This window comes from Puntigrus tetrazona, chromosome 25, assembly GCF_018831695.1.
Source record: "Puntigrus tetrazona isolate hp1 chromosome 25, ASM1883169v1, whole genome shotgun sequence".
In the NCBI taxonomy this organism is placed as follows: domain Eukaryota; kingdom Metazoa; phylum Chordata; class Actinopteri; order Cypriniformes; family Cyprinidae; genus Puntigrus; species Puntigrus tetrazona.
The window spans coordinates 2,666,987-2,683,294 of record NC_056723.1 but is presented as its reverse complement, the minus strand read 5'-3'; the positions used below and the strand labels follow the sequence as shown (position 1 = coordinate 2,683,294).

General features: G+C 38.1%; 1 protein-coding gene and 1 long non-coding RNA gene across 3 annotated transcripts in view; one reads left to right on the top strand and one right to left on the bottom strand.

The window, feature by feature from the left end:
- eps8l2 (EPS8 like 2) overlaps positions 1-12,347 on the bottom strand; it is a 36,415-nt gene extending 24,068 nt beyond the window's left edge. Inside the window, exons 1-2 of one of the 2 annotated variants that reach the window (XM_043227831.1) lie at positions 12,076-12,347; positions 181-227 (exon numbers count right to left, since the gene is read on the bottom strand). Coding sequence is in view for 1 of the 2 variants with exons in the window: in XM_043227827.1 (XP_043083762.1) it covers positions 181-283 (103 nt within the window). In the remaining variant the exon portion in view is untranslated. Of the gene's footprint in view, positions 1-180; positions 384-12,075 lie in introns of those variants that run through there. The other variant, XM_043227827.1, reaches the window with a different exon arrangement.
- An 844-nt stretch (positions 12,348-13,191) lies between these two features.
- Positions 13,192-16,308, top strand: LOC122330706. Its single transcript, XR_006248065.1, has 3 exons — positions 13,192-13,339; positions 15,014-15,080; positions 15,223-16,308. It is a non-coding gene; the product is annotated as an uncharacterized LOC122330706 (long non-coding RNA).

Here is a 16,308-nt window from a genome sequence, read left to right as displayed (position 1 = left end):
CATATTTAAAATAATTAAATGTTTTTTTTTAAAAATCACCTCGCTTTTTATTTCAAAAAAAGGAATTGTTTATATCAAAAATATATCAAATGTGTTATTTTTTTTTTATGTCACGAAGCAAAAAGGGATGAAACGGTTCAAAGTACTTTTAAATTACAAATAAATATGACGTCTACTTACCAAACAGGGTTTTGGCACTGATCTTGCTGTCTGATCTGGCCACCCCACTGCAAAGAAGAGCAGAAGAGGATGAGGAGGGTGGAGGACGGTGTCTGCTCTTCATCGTTTTACAGCTCGGTTTTGATTTAAACACGGCACGCGCTCACTGTCTTGGTCTGATGTGAACGCTGGACGCAGATTGAGCAAGACTGATTAAAAAGATCTACAGGTTGTGAAAGCATATGGGAGTGAGGGAAGGGGGTATGAGAGAGAGAAGAGAGAGAGAGAGAGAGAGAGAGAGAGAGAGAGAGAGAGAGAGAGAGAGAGAGAGAGAGAGAGAGAGAGAGAGAGAGAGAGAGAGAGAGAGAGAGAGAGAGAGAGACAGAGAGAGACTGAGAAAGAGAGAGAGAGCGAGAGAGAGACAGAGACAGAGACAGGTTGTTTCCAGCAGGGCAGGAAAGGCAAACATTCCCAAACACTGCTGCTCTGTTAACTAAGACTGTAATATATACACACACAATCTCACAAAAATCACTAACTAGGGGATGTTTGGTTAGGTGTGTGTAGGTTCTAAAAAACATTTCTAAAAGCTACATTCATTTTACATGCTTATATTGCCAGAAACACGCTATTTGAACGTGCGCAAACGCACTGAGCCAACGCACCGTAAGCGTGACGCCCTTTTGTGTTTCGTAACACACCGCCCCGCTGAAAATGGTTTTTATCCGAGCTTAGCACAACATCGCTTGCGCACAAATGAATCGAATGGGTGCCGTCAGAATCAGAGTCTGAACTTCCGATGAAAACATCACGGTGGTCCATCACTGAACGTCTTACGAAATGAAAAGTTGTGCGTTAGCATCGTGGCGTTTTAACTTCAAACCATCACTTCGGGCCAAAATATCCATAATGCAAAATAACAATTCCTCCAGTGGAAAAAAAACCCAATTACTATTGTTATACTCTCACATCAAGATCCAGAGACACATTTAGCTGATCTGGTCTGTTTTTGCATGTAAACAGTGTTTGATGTGTTCATATTTCTCTTCTTATTCAGACAAGATGACTTCTTTCCACTGAAGAAAGCAATATTATGGATAGGAGGCTCATATTTTACAAAAACACACTGATTTTCGCTAAACTTAAAAAACGCACAAGACTTAACAAATTAAGTGATGGACTGGAGTGGTGTGAGTTATTGCGACGTTTTCATCAGCTGTTGTTTTGACTCTCATTCCGACGGCACCCATTCACCGCAGAGGATTCGTTTCTCCAAATCTTTTCCGATCAAGAATCGCGCTCACCTAGGCCTGATCGATACGCATATTGCAATTTTTGAGGGAAGCATCTCTTCAACTAACTCGCTCGGTCAGAAAATCTTTTCGAAACGCACTTATGAATTGTGTTTCGCGTATTATAAAATTCAACACCAACAAGTTAAGCCTGCCGAGTTAAAAGCAACGCCGTTCATGTAATCTGCATAAGAGTATGAATGGAGTCTAAAACTTACTTGCTTGGTTTTGTTGGGGTCCCTAAAGCGTTCATGTTCTACGACATCCACCTGCAACAAAGGCACAGCAATTACAGTAAATCCAATCATCATTTCTGTACCGTAATAACTCCCTAAATAGGGCGTGTCTGACCCGAATTCAGCAGTAATGTACTAATGACTCGTTAACTGCCTCTTTAACTTGTCCGTTTACTTGTCAGTCTTAATCTCTCGCTAATCATCACGCTATTTTTGCTTTCCACGCCTCCACCCTTCTCTCTTTCAAAGGCCTTTCCATTGTTTCTTTCTTTCTCTGCCCCGGCCGCCGTGAATAATTCATCTCTGTGCGACTCTTGAGGCCCATGACTCCATTGAAGAACGGTAAATGCATCAAACAGAGCATGAACTGTCCGTCTGCGTCCCGTCTGCGCTTCGCTCAGCTCTTCAATAATCCACATGCATGTATCATTTGTTTTCCAACAATCAAAGTAACGTCCAAACCTAACATTGTCTGACTACTCTGTGCTGATTGAAGTAGCATAAAAGTTTTCGTAATTTTATAACAGCTTTAAAAGCCTCAAAATTTATAGTTGGAGAGTCGTGTCATCCACATTATCCGACTTATTCAAAACTAAAAACTAGCACATTTAGGAATTATTAGTATTTTTTCGTGGGACCAAAAAAACAGGTCCCGAGCATGCAAAAATAAGCTGAATACTGTCCAAATGAAACCTTTAGCACGAATCAAAAATTGCGTTTTGATATATTTATGGTAGGAAATTTACTAAATATTTTCGTGGAATCTGATCTTTGCTTAACATCCTAATGATTTTTGCCATGAAAGAAAAATTGATCATTTTGATCCGCAGAACGCATTGTTAGCTATTGCTACAAATACACCTGTGTCACAGACTATTGTGAGAACGTGAATGAAATATTAACATCAAAAAGACATTTTTGATGCCGTTTCATGCACAGTATTTGTAACATTTTTCTAATCACTCAATGTTGACTAAAGCAACGTTCAAGTAACCGTTTAACTAGTCGCTTAAGTCATTTAAGCAGTCATTTACTTTTTCAAAATACATCATTTGACTAAAAACCGATACATTGAGGAATTATAAAAAAATATAATAATGTACGCTTTCTCGCTTCATAGTGAGAACTTGCACTAAATAGTAATGGCCTCGAAAGGGCCTTCCAAGTTTTAGGAACACGTATCCAACATTTATACCGTGCTATCTCAATAACATCTCAACAGCGTCTGAGCTTATGAAGTGTATCAAACGCCTCACTAAGCCTGTTTTACCACGGTACCGGGGTGTGATGAACCGCAGTGTTGTTTTAGTTGTATCTGCTCCGCTGTCCGCTGTCCCGTAAAGATGCTGGAGCAGACAACAGCAGGCTGGCAGCCCGCTCTGAAACAAGACCTGCCTCTCCTCAGGACATGGACATTTTTCAGACGCTTAATTAATTACACACTCTGAGGCTTCGCACACAAATGTGTGTGTGTGTGTGTGTGTGTGTGTTTTTTTTGCATGTTAGTGGCATCCCAGTTGTTCAATAATATGAAGTACTGCTACAAGGGATGTCTATATAAATAATAATTAGGCTTTATTCCAACTTAAACGAAAGGTCAGAGGTCATTACGTAATTAACACGGTGACCTCGATAAATGATAAACAACACGAAGGCCATCAGCTGAGTAGATGTGGACTATAGACTAAACACGTACACTCAATCAAAACAGTATGACCGACGAAGTAGTATAACCATAAAATATTAGTCACTTCCAGAATGAGATGAGGATCAGCATAAAGGGACTTTGAACCCGTGTTTGTGGAGTCCACCTGCTTTTAAAATCCTCGTGGAAGGTGTGTCGGATTCACAGGAAACAGTCTCACTGATGCCAAGGCTGTCTTTCCCATTCCCGCTGAATGAAATGATCCTGAATTCCTGAAATCCTCAAATTCTGAAACTCAACAGTCATTCAGAAAGTCATGCCATACTGCTGCTTCTGCAGTATGGAGTAGGGATGCTGCGTAATGCTAATTTCCCCACTGCACATGACAGACCTCCTAAATTGGCCAAAAAGTGCAATATACGTCTATAGCGCACTAGCTGCGTTTCATTTAGGAGGCTCAGGAGGTTGCATCCTCTGTAGGAAGCCTGTACGAAGTGTCCTCGACATAGAATTAAACGAGACGGCCTTCGTAGGAGGAAACGAGAAATATCGCGTTGTCATGCCAACACACACTACTTAAATTGTTTCTAAACGCTTTTACTTGTTTTATTTTGTTGAGTGTTCAGTATAAGCGAAACAGACATTTGGAAGAGGATATTAACAAATATCCGTTTGACTGGAGGCAATTTAAAGTAACCACATATTTAATTTTATTATTTGTAAACATCACATCTGCGCTTGTGTATAGATCAGACGGCGGCAGCATTATTCAAACGGACGATGCTTGTTTACAGAAATGCAGAGAACTGCGGGTCATCTCTAGTCACCTAATGCATCCTTCGAATTCCCGTAAAAGAGTGCATTCGGAGTCTTGAACGCATCTGAATAATTTAATTTTGCTTGTTTGGTCAAAACATGAGGAATAGCAAGGATGTGTCAGTTAGAGTTATCTATAAGCATCTATTTACAGTGTTTTTGATAATGTTTTAGTTTACTATTACTGTGGTCATTGTTAATTTTGGTTTGTTGAATTGATTTTTTTTATGTTAAAATAGAAGGTATTTACATTTCAGCAGACTGTTAAGGAAAGTTGCGGCTGGTTGCTTTAATTTTTAAACATTTCTTTGCAATCAAGGGTTTTAGTTTTAGTTCATATAGCATAAAATAAAAAAGGTATTTCCTTATTTAGATAGCTAATCAAATGTGTGCTTAAATGAGACAGATGCTCTGGTTTTATTGTAGTGCCTCTCAATGGCATAGTTGCACATCCAGAGCTTGTAATCCGGGGTGTATCTCTTATCACAGTGTTTTATTCATCGGCCTTAATTTGGATGATATCAGGTATCGCTGGGATTGTTTGGAGAAAACAAAACTGATGATACATGCGAGCGTAAATGCTTAAAAAGTAACTCGAAATGGTCCGTCCTTCAAAATAAAAATAAAAATCATAAGACCTCCTGCGTGTTCGCATTAAACATTTACTTGAACCGCAATAAAACGAGGAGCGTGTCTCAGTGAAGCTCATTTTAGCTTCGCTTTCCAATGTTTTAGCCCCTGCTCGAATCCAAATCCAAGCAAGCTGCCTCTGTTTTTAATTGATAAACCGCTGAGAACCAGCTGCAATAATGATGGCAACGCTCCATATCCAGAAAGGACTGTGAAATGTTCAGATTCTGACTTCAAATATAAACTTTCATTTACTTTTCAATCATCTCGTGTCAATAAATGTCAGCTACTGTTGATTGTTGCATTACGATTGAAAGAAATCCGTCCATTACCTATCCATTCATTTCTAAGAGAAAGAACTAGATAAATACACACTGGAACAGACCACTTAGGCCAGACAATAAACCGGCCGCTTTGACCAATCAGAGACTTATATGGAAAACTATATATAACAGGCCATTTGGAGTCGCACAAACAATATGGGACGCTGAGTCACTTGGCGATGATCCGAAAGCTGTCGGATCGAATCCTGAACTTTAAAAGAAGGTAAAAACAAAGGCTGTTCTCAGAACAAAACACATAAGCTCTGCACATAAGTATTTGACTATGTAAAATTTTATCCGTATCATACAAACACGACGCTGATAGCACACGGAAGAGATTCACACCTGCATCTGTCAACCTCAATAGATTGCTTTCAACGTCGACCGTACGAATCAAGCTGACAAAAATACTTTCGCGTAAAACATTCAATTATTGTTCAGAGATTTATTACAGGTGTTGATGCCCTCGAGAATATATATATTCGCAGCATAAGTAACAAAATCCATCTCGATATGTTTTTACAGCTCCTCTCTCGGGTGCTCTGTCAAAAACAGCTTGATTTCGGCCTGTCTAATTAATATTCAGGAGCCTCTGTTCTGATTGGCCGGTTCCTTTCTGAGTGACGCACGAGCTGACCAATGAAACTAATCGATGTCACAATCACGTCAGAGCTGGCCGGAAGCAAAACGAAGGGAGGACTGAGTCGGCTCTTTCAAAACAATACAGATTCGACTACATTATCAGCGTAACACAGTCTCGAATTAGAAAAATGATCGCAAAAACGACGACAGCTGTGGTTAAACGCGATAAAACAAGTCCATTCGACAGAAACGATCAGCCAAAACGCTTGAGTTTGCACACTTCTTATCAGAAAAGCTTCAATAAAGTATTGGCTTTTGTTGTTATGGGTGACTATCTCATATGTCTCACGACTACTAGCCTGGAAATTTCACATTTGGGACCTTTAAAGTTGAAAAAGTTCCTATTTATTTTCTTCTGTATTAGGAATTGTTATGCTAACGTTACATTTGAATCATCTCTGAAAAGATGCTAATTATTCATGTTATTTGTTCAACTTTTTTTGTTGGTTTTGCAAACATTGAATAAAAAGTTATGAAAACTTGAAATAGTTATTAAAAATGTGTCTTCTTGGTTATGTGAACTTTATAGGAACATTGCATTCTATTGTTTAAAAAAGTAAAAACATTCCATTTCATCATTTTAAAACGTTATGAGAATGCTACAGTTGAATGTTATCTAAATGTTTAAAAAAGTAAATCTAAAAAAAGGTAACCGTTCTAAAAAGATTGTCACCGTTATCTGAAGAACAAAACTGTCTCCTCTGCATGCAGTGTGACCAGTCGCCGCAGGCAAACTACAACACTTATTCACAGCAAAAGACAAAACTACTTTGAATAAAAAAAACAACTGCTAGTCCCTAGGTGTCTCTCAGTGAAGAAAACAGATCGAGCTAAAAACATCACCTTGTGACAAGCTTTTGCTTTTATTTTGCAGATCTGTGGTCATTTTGTGCGTTTTGCTGTTTTGAAACATAAAAATACAGATAATTGTTACAGAGGCACATAATGTACACTACCATTAAAAAAATCTGAAGTCAAAAAATTTAATGCAATGTAATGTTTACAAAGGCTGCAAACATTATCTGTAAAAACAATAATATTTAGTTTTATTTGTATTTGTAATATTGTAGTCATTACTGTAGTCTTCAGTATATATACATATATACTGTGTATATATATATATATATATATATATATATATATATATATATATATATATATATATATTAATTATATATTAATCTAAAAGTTTGTTTGCATAATTCCTTTCTGTTTTGTGTATATTTATTATTATTGAAAATATTTACAAGTATTTATGTGTCTATATTTGTGTAGAATTTATATTAGAAATAAATAAATATATATATATATATATATATATATATATATATATATATATATATATATAAATTAACAATTTATTTCTTACATATACCTGCATGTGTGTTTATTTATATATATACATAATAAATATACACAACACACACATATATTATGGCAGCGCTATATATATATATATATATATACATACATAAATCTTTTCCAGGTTACTTTGCATAACAATGATTAAGGTATTCCTATTGTTTATTGTATTTGGAGTGACGCAACAATGCATTGCACTGATAGTATATTGTGTCATCTGTTCAAAGGCATTTCCCACATCTCATGTTTTCTCAAGGTGAATTGAAATGGCTGCTCTCTTTAAACCTGGTTTATACAGACTGCAGGTCATTGACTCACGTCCTGTGGTATTTGACACACCTGAGCGGATGAATGGACTGGCATTTTAAGGACGGTCCAAAATCTCCTCTCACGGCGCGTCTATTTAAGGCCGCATCACACGCCTCCACCACTCCTGGATTTGTTTTTAACCTTAGCACTCATTGTCGGTTCCACCCATTCCACCTTTCATTTGGGTTCAGCTTTGTTTGTCCAGACTGTTTTGTTTAATGGTCAGAGTTTGCGTTTGCTGATCTGCATTTCTCCAAACCTCAACTTTCTTTAACTTCAAAACAAATGAATGCGAAGCTGTGTTGTTAGGTTTAAAAAAAACGGCTCGAATGCGATTTTAGCTTCATATTTTAACATCTCGTAAAGTTTTAAGCCAAAACGAGCATCTAAACAGCGTCCAGCCTGCAACCTGATCTAAGGTTAATCTATCACTGCATCAGAGTCCAGTTCCCTGTATCTTGCTACACAGCGTGAAAACCTGCCAGAAGAAACCTTAATTCAACCAAAGCTGCTTTTTTCTTGCGAGAAAGTTTTACATAAGCAAAATAAAATGTTTGTGGAGACGTAAAAGCCCAAATGAATAAAGAGTTATCATTTAGAGTAACTCAAATAACAAGGACAACGTTCTGGCAATCTTCTCTCAAAGTTAAGAAAAAAACGTTATTTGGTTCAAAATGTCACGTTAAGAATAATATTCACAAAATGTTTGCATCTTGCTTTTTTCTTGGGTTATACAAATATTGTTTCAAAACTTTTAAAACTGGATGTTTCGAGAACACACAAAAGCAACGTTTTAATAACCTTTGCAAAACATTCTTAGAACCTATTTTTGTTGTCTGCAAAGTAACTATAATGTTTTTAAATTGGTAGCACAAACCTTTATTTTGAAATTGTTGCTACTGTTAAGACAACATTCATGAGCAACATTTCGGTAGTGTTTGGAAAGCTATAAAAGTTATAAAATAAATTGTTGTTTTAAATGTTCAGAGGACTTTCAGAAGTAACATTTGGCAGAAGTATCTCAATTAGTAAAACATTCTTAGGACAGAAAACGGTCTTTTAAAATTATGAACAAATGCTGTTATCTCTATGCATCTGAATCGTTAAAGGGCTCATCGGAGGCCCATTTTCCACAACTTCGTATGATTATAACATACTTTGGTTAAAACGTCTCAGTGGTAGTGTAAAAGACAACTTTTCTACCCTGTCAAAATCAGTTCAGTTTTCTTCAAGCCATTCTAGTCCATGTTGCTTTAAATGCTAATGAACTCTGCTGACCCCGCCCTCTCTCTTCCGTGGAGTGACATACAGACTCAAGCTTCGAAACTGGCTAACTAGCATGTTATTAGGAAAGGCGCTTTGCAAACCTTCATAAAAACCCTTATATTCACTTCTGCAGATGAAGCTCGATCACAAATGATTTGCGTGAACATATACGCATCTATGTAGTTCGGGATTTATTTAGTTCGGGATTTATGTAGTTCGGGATCAGCGTAAATTAATCCTCTGCAGCTTCGGTAGCTATGTATCGCTACATCCAGCAACAAAATGTTGTTAAGCGAAGACATCTTCTCGACACAATGATGGACCGATGACAGCTCACTCGGGGCGGGGCTAAGGTAAGACAGCCTTGTCAGTCAACTATTGTGGGAGTGGCCTGTGCATAACTATGTCACTTTGACAGGAACCTGATGTGAGAAAGGGGATTATAAAAAACCACTGGGTGGATTTTTTTCATTATAGGATGGATGTCTACACACACTTCCAACACACATTTATGTTCAAACAACAAAAAAAGTGAATTCTGCATCCATTGATATTCATGATAAAACCGAATGTTCCCTAAACATTGGCATAACCAAGAAAATGCTCAGAGGAGGCATTCAGAAATAAAACTTTCTTTGCTCAAAGGAAATGTACCCAAAGCGTTCTTCGTATTTGCGTTAGCTGGAAGAACGCATGCACATAGCCGATGGTGGAGACTTCTACAGAAATACTGGAGAAGACATATGGAGATCTGACCCTTACGCTTCAGATGAAACAAGTTCATCTCTCTTAAAGAGCAAATCTTAACTGAGTACAACCGCAATCGTTTCTCCTAACTAAAGAAAGGAACCGCAAAACGCGTCAGCGTGGAGAATATCCTTGCAGTCAGCATGTAGACGTGTCAACAACGAGCAAAGTCTAGAGTCCTTGAAAGGAGCACTGCAACAATAAAGCAGAGCATACCATCGCTTCTTCTATAATTGACACTGATCATTTTTCAATACTTAAGACAGAACGTGTGAAAGGAGTAAAGTCGACGGGACTCTGGTGTTACGGTTGACCGGCTGTCCACGACGATGCGCGACAAACAAACGTCAGCATTTATAGCCCAAAGGAATTTCAGAAACGTGAGCAAAATCAGGCTGTCCACTAAACTCCTCTTTATTGAAAAGAAAGTAATCACACGTTTTGTTTCGTTTTTTAAACTTGACTGATTCGACATCGCTGTTCAGAGACGGCCTGAAAAGGCATTTTTAATTCCTGAATTAAACTGAGGCAAACTTCTGAAATATGCGACAATTTATAGATTTTGTAACTGAATGAGTAAATGACTAATCGTGACTAATCAAAATAAAAGTGTTTGTTCGCGTAATATATATGTGTGCGCTGTGTATATTTAATATACACACATACAGTATATATTTAAACAATATTTACATGTGTTTATATGTTTATATTCATAAGATTTATATTAGAAATAAATATATTTAACATATAAACAAAACTTTTATAAATGCATGTGTGGTTAATATACACAGTACACACACATATACATATATATGTGTATATATATATGTATATGTATATATATATATGTATATGTATATATATATATATATATATATATATATATATATATATATATATATATATATATATATATAAAACAAAAACTTATTTTGGAAGTCAGATTTCAAACATTTTAGAGAATAATACTTTAATTTACCTCAAAAATCTACATATAATCATTGGATTAATATTTTTTATGGGAATGTCAAATTAAAATGCTTGCATTTTTTGTTCAGCATTTACTGACTGCATATAAATTAGTGACAGTTGCAATTGATGCAATTATGTTTTTTTGTTGTTTTTATTATGACTGCGAGGCACTTCCTGTAAGCAAATCAGTTCAACTGACAGTCCCTAAAACGTGCGTGAAGTGTATCTGTCAGATCTAAACCCGAGAAATCATTTGCGTTAATGACCACCTCGGTTTCCAAGCAGACGTACAACAACAAGCCGCAGAAAAAGCCTCCGCCGTCTTTTCACCGAGGAACACGATATGTAATTTAATTTGCTTTCACTTGGCGACCGAACGAAAACAATCAGCCTCTGACGGGACCATCTTCGCCTCGCCTGCTCTATTGTGCATTGTGCCTATTTTAACCATCACTGGATCAATAGATTGAGGAAACGCGGCGATCAATCCAGTTCAGCCAATGAGATTGCAGGCATGAATAAAACCTCAAAACCCAGTTTCAATCGAACCTCTGAACTGTGCGAGCTTTAAAAGCTATAAACAAACCCGTAAAGCCCCCATGACCATTAAGCTCACCTTTATTGACTTCGGTAAATGAAGTAATGCCTCCTCAAACAGATATGCAAAAGGATATAATGTCTGCGGGACCTTTGCCCTGCAGGGCTTTATAAAGCGAATCAAACATAAACACAAGCAAAAAGCCTGAGTGTCGGCCAAAGGCTTTTATTCCCCCGTCCGTAATGATGATGATGGTTTTCCGCGAACGATAAGTGTGTTTGTCTCGTATTGTGAAGCTTGTTTGCCAGACCCGTGTCGGGAGAACGCTTGGATTTGGGATCGAACCGGACACCCGTCCGCTTGCGGTCACGTCCGGCCCCCGAATCGGATCCTGGACGTCAAACGTTTTGCAAATGTCACTTTACGAAAGATAACAGCTATTGGGGACATTAATGGACGCACGTATAACTGATCATCCTCGTTATTGCCATTCAACCTGGATCTGTTGAGCACTGCAACGTTAATTTAGCGCTCGATAAACATTTCGGTTTTAGCATTTCGGTTGTTCTGAGGCACTGCGCGTCACACAGGCCCACGTTTTCCATAAACGATGATTTCAGGCTGATTTTTAGCTCCGTCTGTTGCATTTTCGCCACGCACATAATAAAATACAATCTTGTTTGATTATGTTTTGGCAGTTTAAATTATCAAGTTTTGTGCCATCTCTCAATTATGCTTGCTAATGCATTATTAATGAAAATGATTCAACAATAACAAAGTTGTTCCTTCTGTTTATATATCATTGAATGTTTTAATAAACCACGCCTGGTTTAGACATCAGCTAGTTAACGCAGTAGCTGCCACACCGACAAGTAGTGCGTGTAGTTATCATTTCCACTCAGAAACTGCTATAATGCTTTGTAAAGTTTGTTTACAACTTCGAAAAATAATTTTGAACTCGAGGGACGCTTTTAATAGTTCGATGCGTTTTCACAGAAACGCATATAAGAGCGGACGCGACGCTTCTGACGTTAAACGTCGCTTATTATAACGGACGCGTTCTGGTTTTGACGCGTCGCCTCGTTTTCTGCGCGGTGGTGACCTTGGGTTTATATCTTGTATAGAAACGAGCTCTTACCCCTCGGCAGAGAGAATCTAACGTCCCGTTCTTCACTTCGCGGATATTTCCTCCCGTTTCCAGAAACTCCCGAGGTGACTCTTCTTCAAGGCTCCATCTCAATCTGTTTTCTCACAGACGCGGACTTTTTGCTCCAAGCACGGCGGGATCTGGGCGGCCTTGCCGATGCGGGCAAAGATGTAGAGACCAAAGAGTAAAATAAAGGTGAGGGCGAAAACGTCTAGGACGATGCGACAGGTGCGCTCGAGCGAGAGTGACAGGTGATTCGCGCTCGTAACTCTACCTGCCGCTCGAAAGGGGGCGGGGCCTGGATATGAACGCATGCACTTTTAATGCGGCCTTTCTGGGACACGCGCAAATCGTTTTAGTCATGGAGTATTTAAAGTAACTTTACAAAAAGGACATGAATAATTTCTAAAATAAAAAAGAAATAAAATAAAAAAATTCCCCCCATCTAGCCTGCACACTGTGAAAATATGGAAATAAAATTAATTCACTTCTCTTACATTAAATTATGAAAAAAAATTATGATGTTTTTCATTTATTTTTGTTTTTATTTCTTATGCTTGTTTGTTGCTTGGAGATTATGAATTATTTACTAACATCAGAATACAAAACAATGTAAACACATAAACAAAACAGCAAATACATAATATTAAGTAAAAATAAACGTAAATATTTAAGTCATACTGATTTAAAATAACGTTTAATAACTGCAATATTATCTAATGGTGCTGAATACGCGTTCACTGTATTCATTTCGGTATCACACAATTCCACTTATATTCATTTACATTTTGCATTGAAACTGAATCACTATCCATTATATGCAAATATTGTAGCCTAACTGCAATAAAATAAAACTGCTAAGACCAATGTATCGTTCAGTAAACATGCAAATCATATTTAATATTGAATTAACTATTTTCTAATGGCGCCGCATCGGTATATATCTATTTCACGCAATGCATTTATATATGCAAGTATATATGGCTGCAAAAATGTGAGTCTCACTATCATATATAAATCCTAAAATATTTTGCGCTTGTATAACTACGTTTATATTAGAATGTGCATGCCACCTTGTGACGTTCGTTTAGGAATGTAAGCAAGGAATGGTCCAGTTCTGTAACCCTGTATGATCGAGGAGAGGCATCTTCAAAGAACGGAGTGAAAGAAGAGCAACGGGGTGGAACATTGGACAGGTTTGCATGTCACTGGATATGGAGCAACTCAGGCCTGCAAACACACTTTACTCTTCCAGGTGAGTCTAAAATCAGGATGAATGGGTTTTTTACTTTGGTATTTATGAATGAATATGTAACTCCCCGTCACATCATTCCAAACTCAAATAACTTTATTTTGTGGAATGAAAGCAGACAACAACAACAACAGCACCATAAAAGAGTCACGAACATACGATCATCTGAAGTTAGAAACAGACCAACATTGTTATTCAATAACAGTTCTGCACGGAAACAGGCAGACATGAAAGTAAACTGTATATAATTGTTCACCCAAAGAGGAACATTTACTCAAAAAAGTAGTTTAGCAAGAATTGGGGGACATATGAGCAAATCAAGCACCATTTACAAGCAAATGTGTTAGTGGTTACTTTTGGATTATTTTGATGTTTTTATCAGCTGTTCGGACTCTCGTTCCGATTTTGCAATTATTGATGCAATGCTACATTTCTCCAAATCTGTTTTGATGAAGAAACAAACTCATTTACATCTCGCGTGGCCTCGGGACAAGTTTACAGTCGTGGTTAAACTGTTCCTATTAGTTGAAAATACGCATATTTCAGGTTGCAGGTATGCAGACGGGTTGGTGAACTGCAGTACACGCACACAGAGCAGTGGAGTGTTTGACTTTGGGAACCTTGAGTTTTGGTTTATAATTAACATCAGAAGACAGAACTGACACACGAAACGCTCGCTTTCTCAGGGTCACGCTGCCTGCTGAAAGAAGCGAGATCTGTTAAACCTCGTTCATAAAACACAAAGGAACGACTCGGTGATAAAATCAGAGGCAAATGAGGTTTAGTGAAACTGGAAATTAGGCAATTTGCATTTGGGTTTGAATGTACAGTTTCCAGGTAGAGTTGACTGTAGGGCACAGCAGTGATTTCACACAGCGAAAAACATCATTTCATATTCCAGAAAATAGATGCACCTTAATAAAGCTCGCGCAGTAAAACCAAGGACTGCATGCGATCAGGCTCATTCAAACCAAAACATATTACACGTTAAATAGACGCCCTCTACTGGAAAAACTAACAACGTGCTTTATGACGTTATTAATCTTATGAATATTTTAAAGCCATACACGATATTAGTTTTATACCAGGCAAAAAACAGTAAGAGCAACTCCCATTAATAATAAGATTTAATACATGCAACAAAAATATGTGGAGATAAAGCTTTTTGTTCATGACACAGTTGCTCTATTCTAAAATATATTGGTATTGTAGTGTTTTATTTTATATATGTATCATATATAAATATACATATAAAATGAACGGGAATCTTTAAGAAAGTTTTATGATGCAATAGAGCGCGTTCGAATAAAAATTTTTGTTGTAGTGGTGAGTTTTCAAAGCGATGGGACAGAGAAACACTAATGTGACACCGATGGCATTTGGCGAGGAGGAGGAGGAAGGTAGAGGAGGAGAGTAGGAGGAGGGAGTGGAAGATGGAGGAGGAGGAGAGGGGGAGGAGGTGAAGGAGAAGAAGGTGGCATGGAAGGAGTACATGACACAAACATGTTATGTATATGATTTTTCACTGGAGCTCTACTATGGCCCTCACATATCAAAAATACACATCAGTACATTATAGACTAATTATCTGTGATAATTGATTTAGTTGTTGTTAGATCAAATACAGCATCTCACATCACAAGTTCATGTGAAATTAGTTACTTTTTCTTTTAATAGACTACATCTTCAGCCGTTACACTGTGGGCGATCAGCTGGAGAAAGGTGGATTTGGTGTGTGTTCATTGTAAGTACACTGCACTGTAAAAACAATATAAAATGTCTCATAATAATATTACTAACAAATTAAATTAGTTAAGTAGGGAATAGTTTAATCCCTACTTGACCAACCACCTCCATGTAACATCACTAAAACTCAACTCTTCTAGCCCGATCATCCAAACCCCCTTCCAAAGGAGATCCCCCTCACCCTCCTGGCGAACAAAGGTTCCAGAGTGCCAGAAATAATCAGTCTTCTGGACTGGTCGGACCACCCTGACCGCTTCGTCATGATCCTCTCCCTGTGAGTTCCTCAGGCGTCACGGTGGAAACCTTAGAGAAGAAACAACCCGACAGATCATGAGACAGGTGGCCAGCGCCGCAAACACGTGCCACCTCCTCCGTGACGTCAAACTGGAGAACCTTTGTTTCGGGTCGTCTCGTAGGTCATAAGACTCCTAGTTGCAGCGAGAGGCGCTTCATCCCTCCTCTCACCTTTGTGTCTTGCAAGCCTTGTGTAGCGTCTTGCACCTTGGCTTGAGGAGGCAGTATTTGGATGTGTACATATTGTATATATGTACATACTTCTTTTGGTTGCCCCTTTTTGTTTGTCCCATCATGGTCACTCCATTCCTGAGTTTCCTGCCACAGCTGTCTCAATAATAGAGCTCTCTCATTCTCTGCCATTAAGTAAGCCGCATCTACTAAAGAGGCTGCTCCACACCTGTCATAGGGACCTCAGTTTTTCAGGTTCCTGTAAAGCAAGGCTGCCACAATTGAAGTCACCCTGGTCTCCAGTCTCACAGAAATCCCTATACAAGCCCAGAGGTGTCTGTCACAGCCAGATATTCCAGTGATCATTTCTTCAGAGGTTCCTGACTATGATAAAGTCCAGCCAGAAACCAAAGCATCTCATCGTCTCCAAGCTTTCTTCATCTGTCATTGCCTCTTGGTCCTGTTACTCCTATTGGAGCTGCCAAATACAATGGTCTCCAAGCTCCTTGCAACGTTAGCTCAGCCTCAGAACAAATTAATATTTTTGACTGCATCTGCGTATGATGTACACAACGCACAGATCCCAGTCTCATACAGGTCAGTATTAGGGAATTAGGGAATTGATTCAGAGATGAGAAAACAGCAGCTGATTGCATAGCAATAAAAATCTCCAACAGTCTGTCACACTTAGTGTAACACATACGTAAAATTGAGCACGCATCTCATGAGATACTAGGCTTATCAGTTACTGTTTTGCTTCA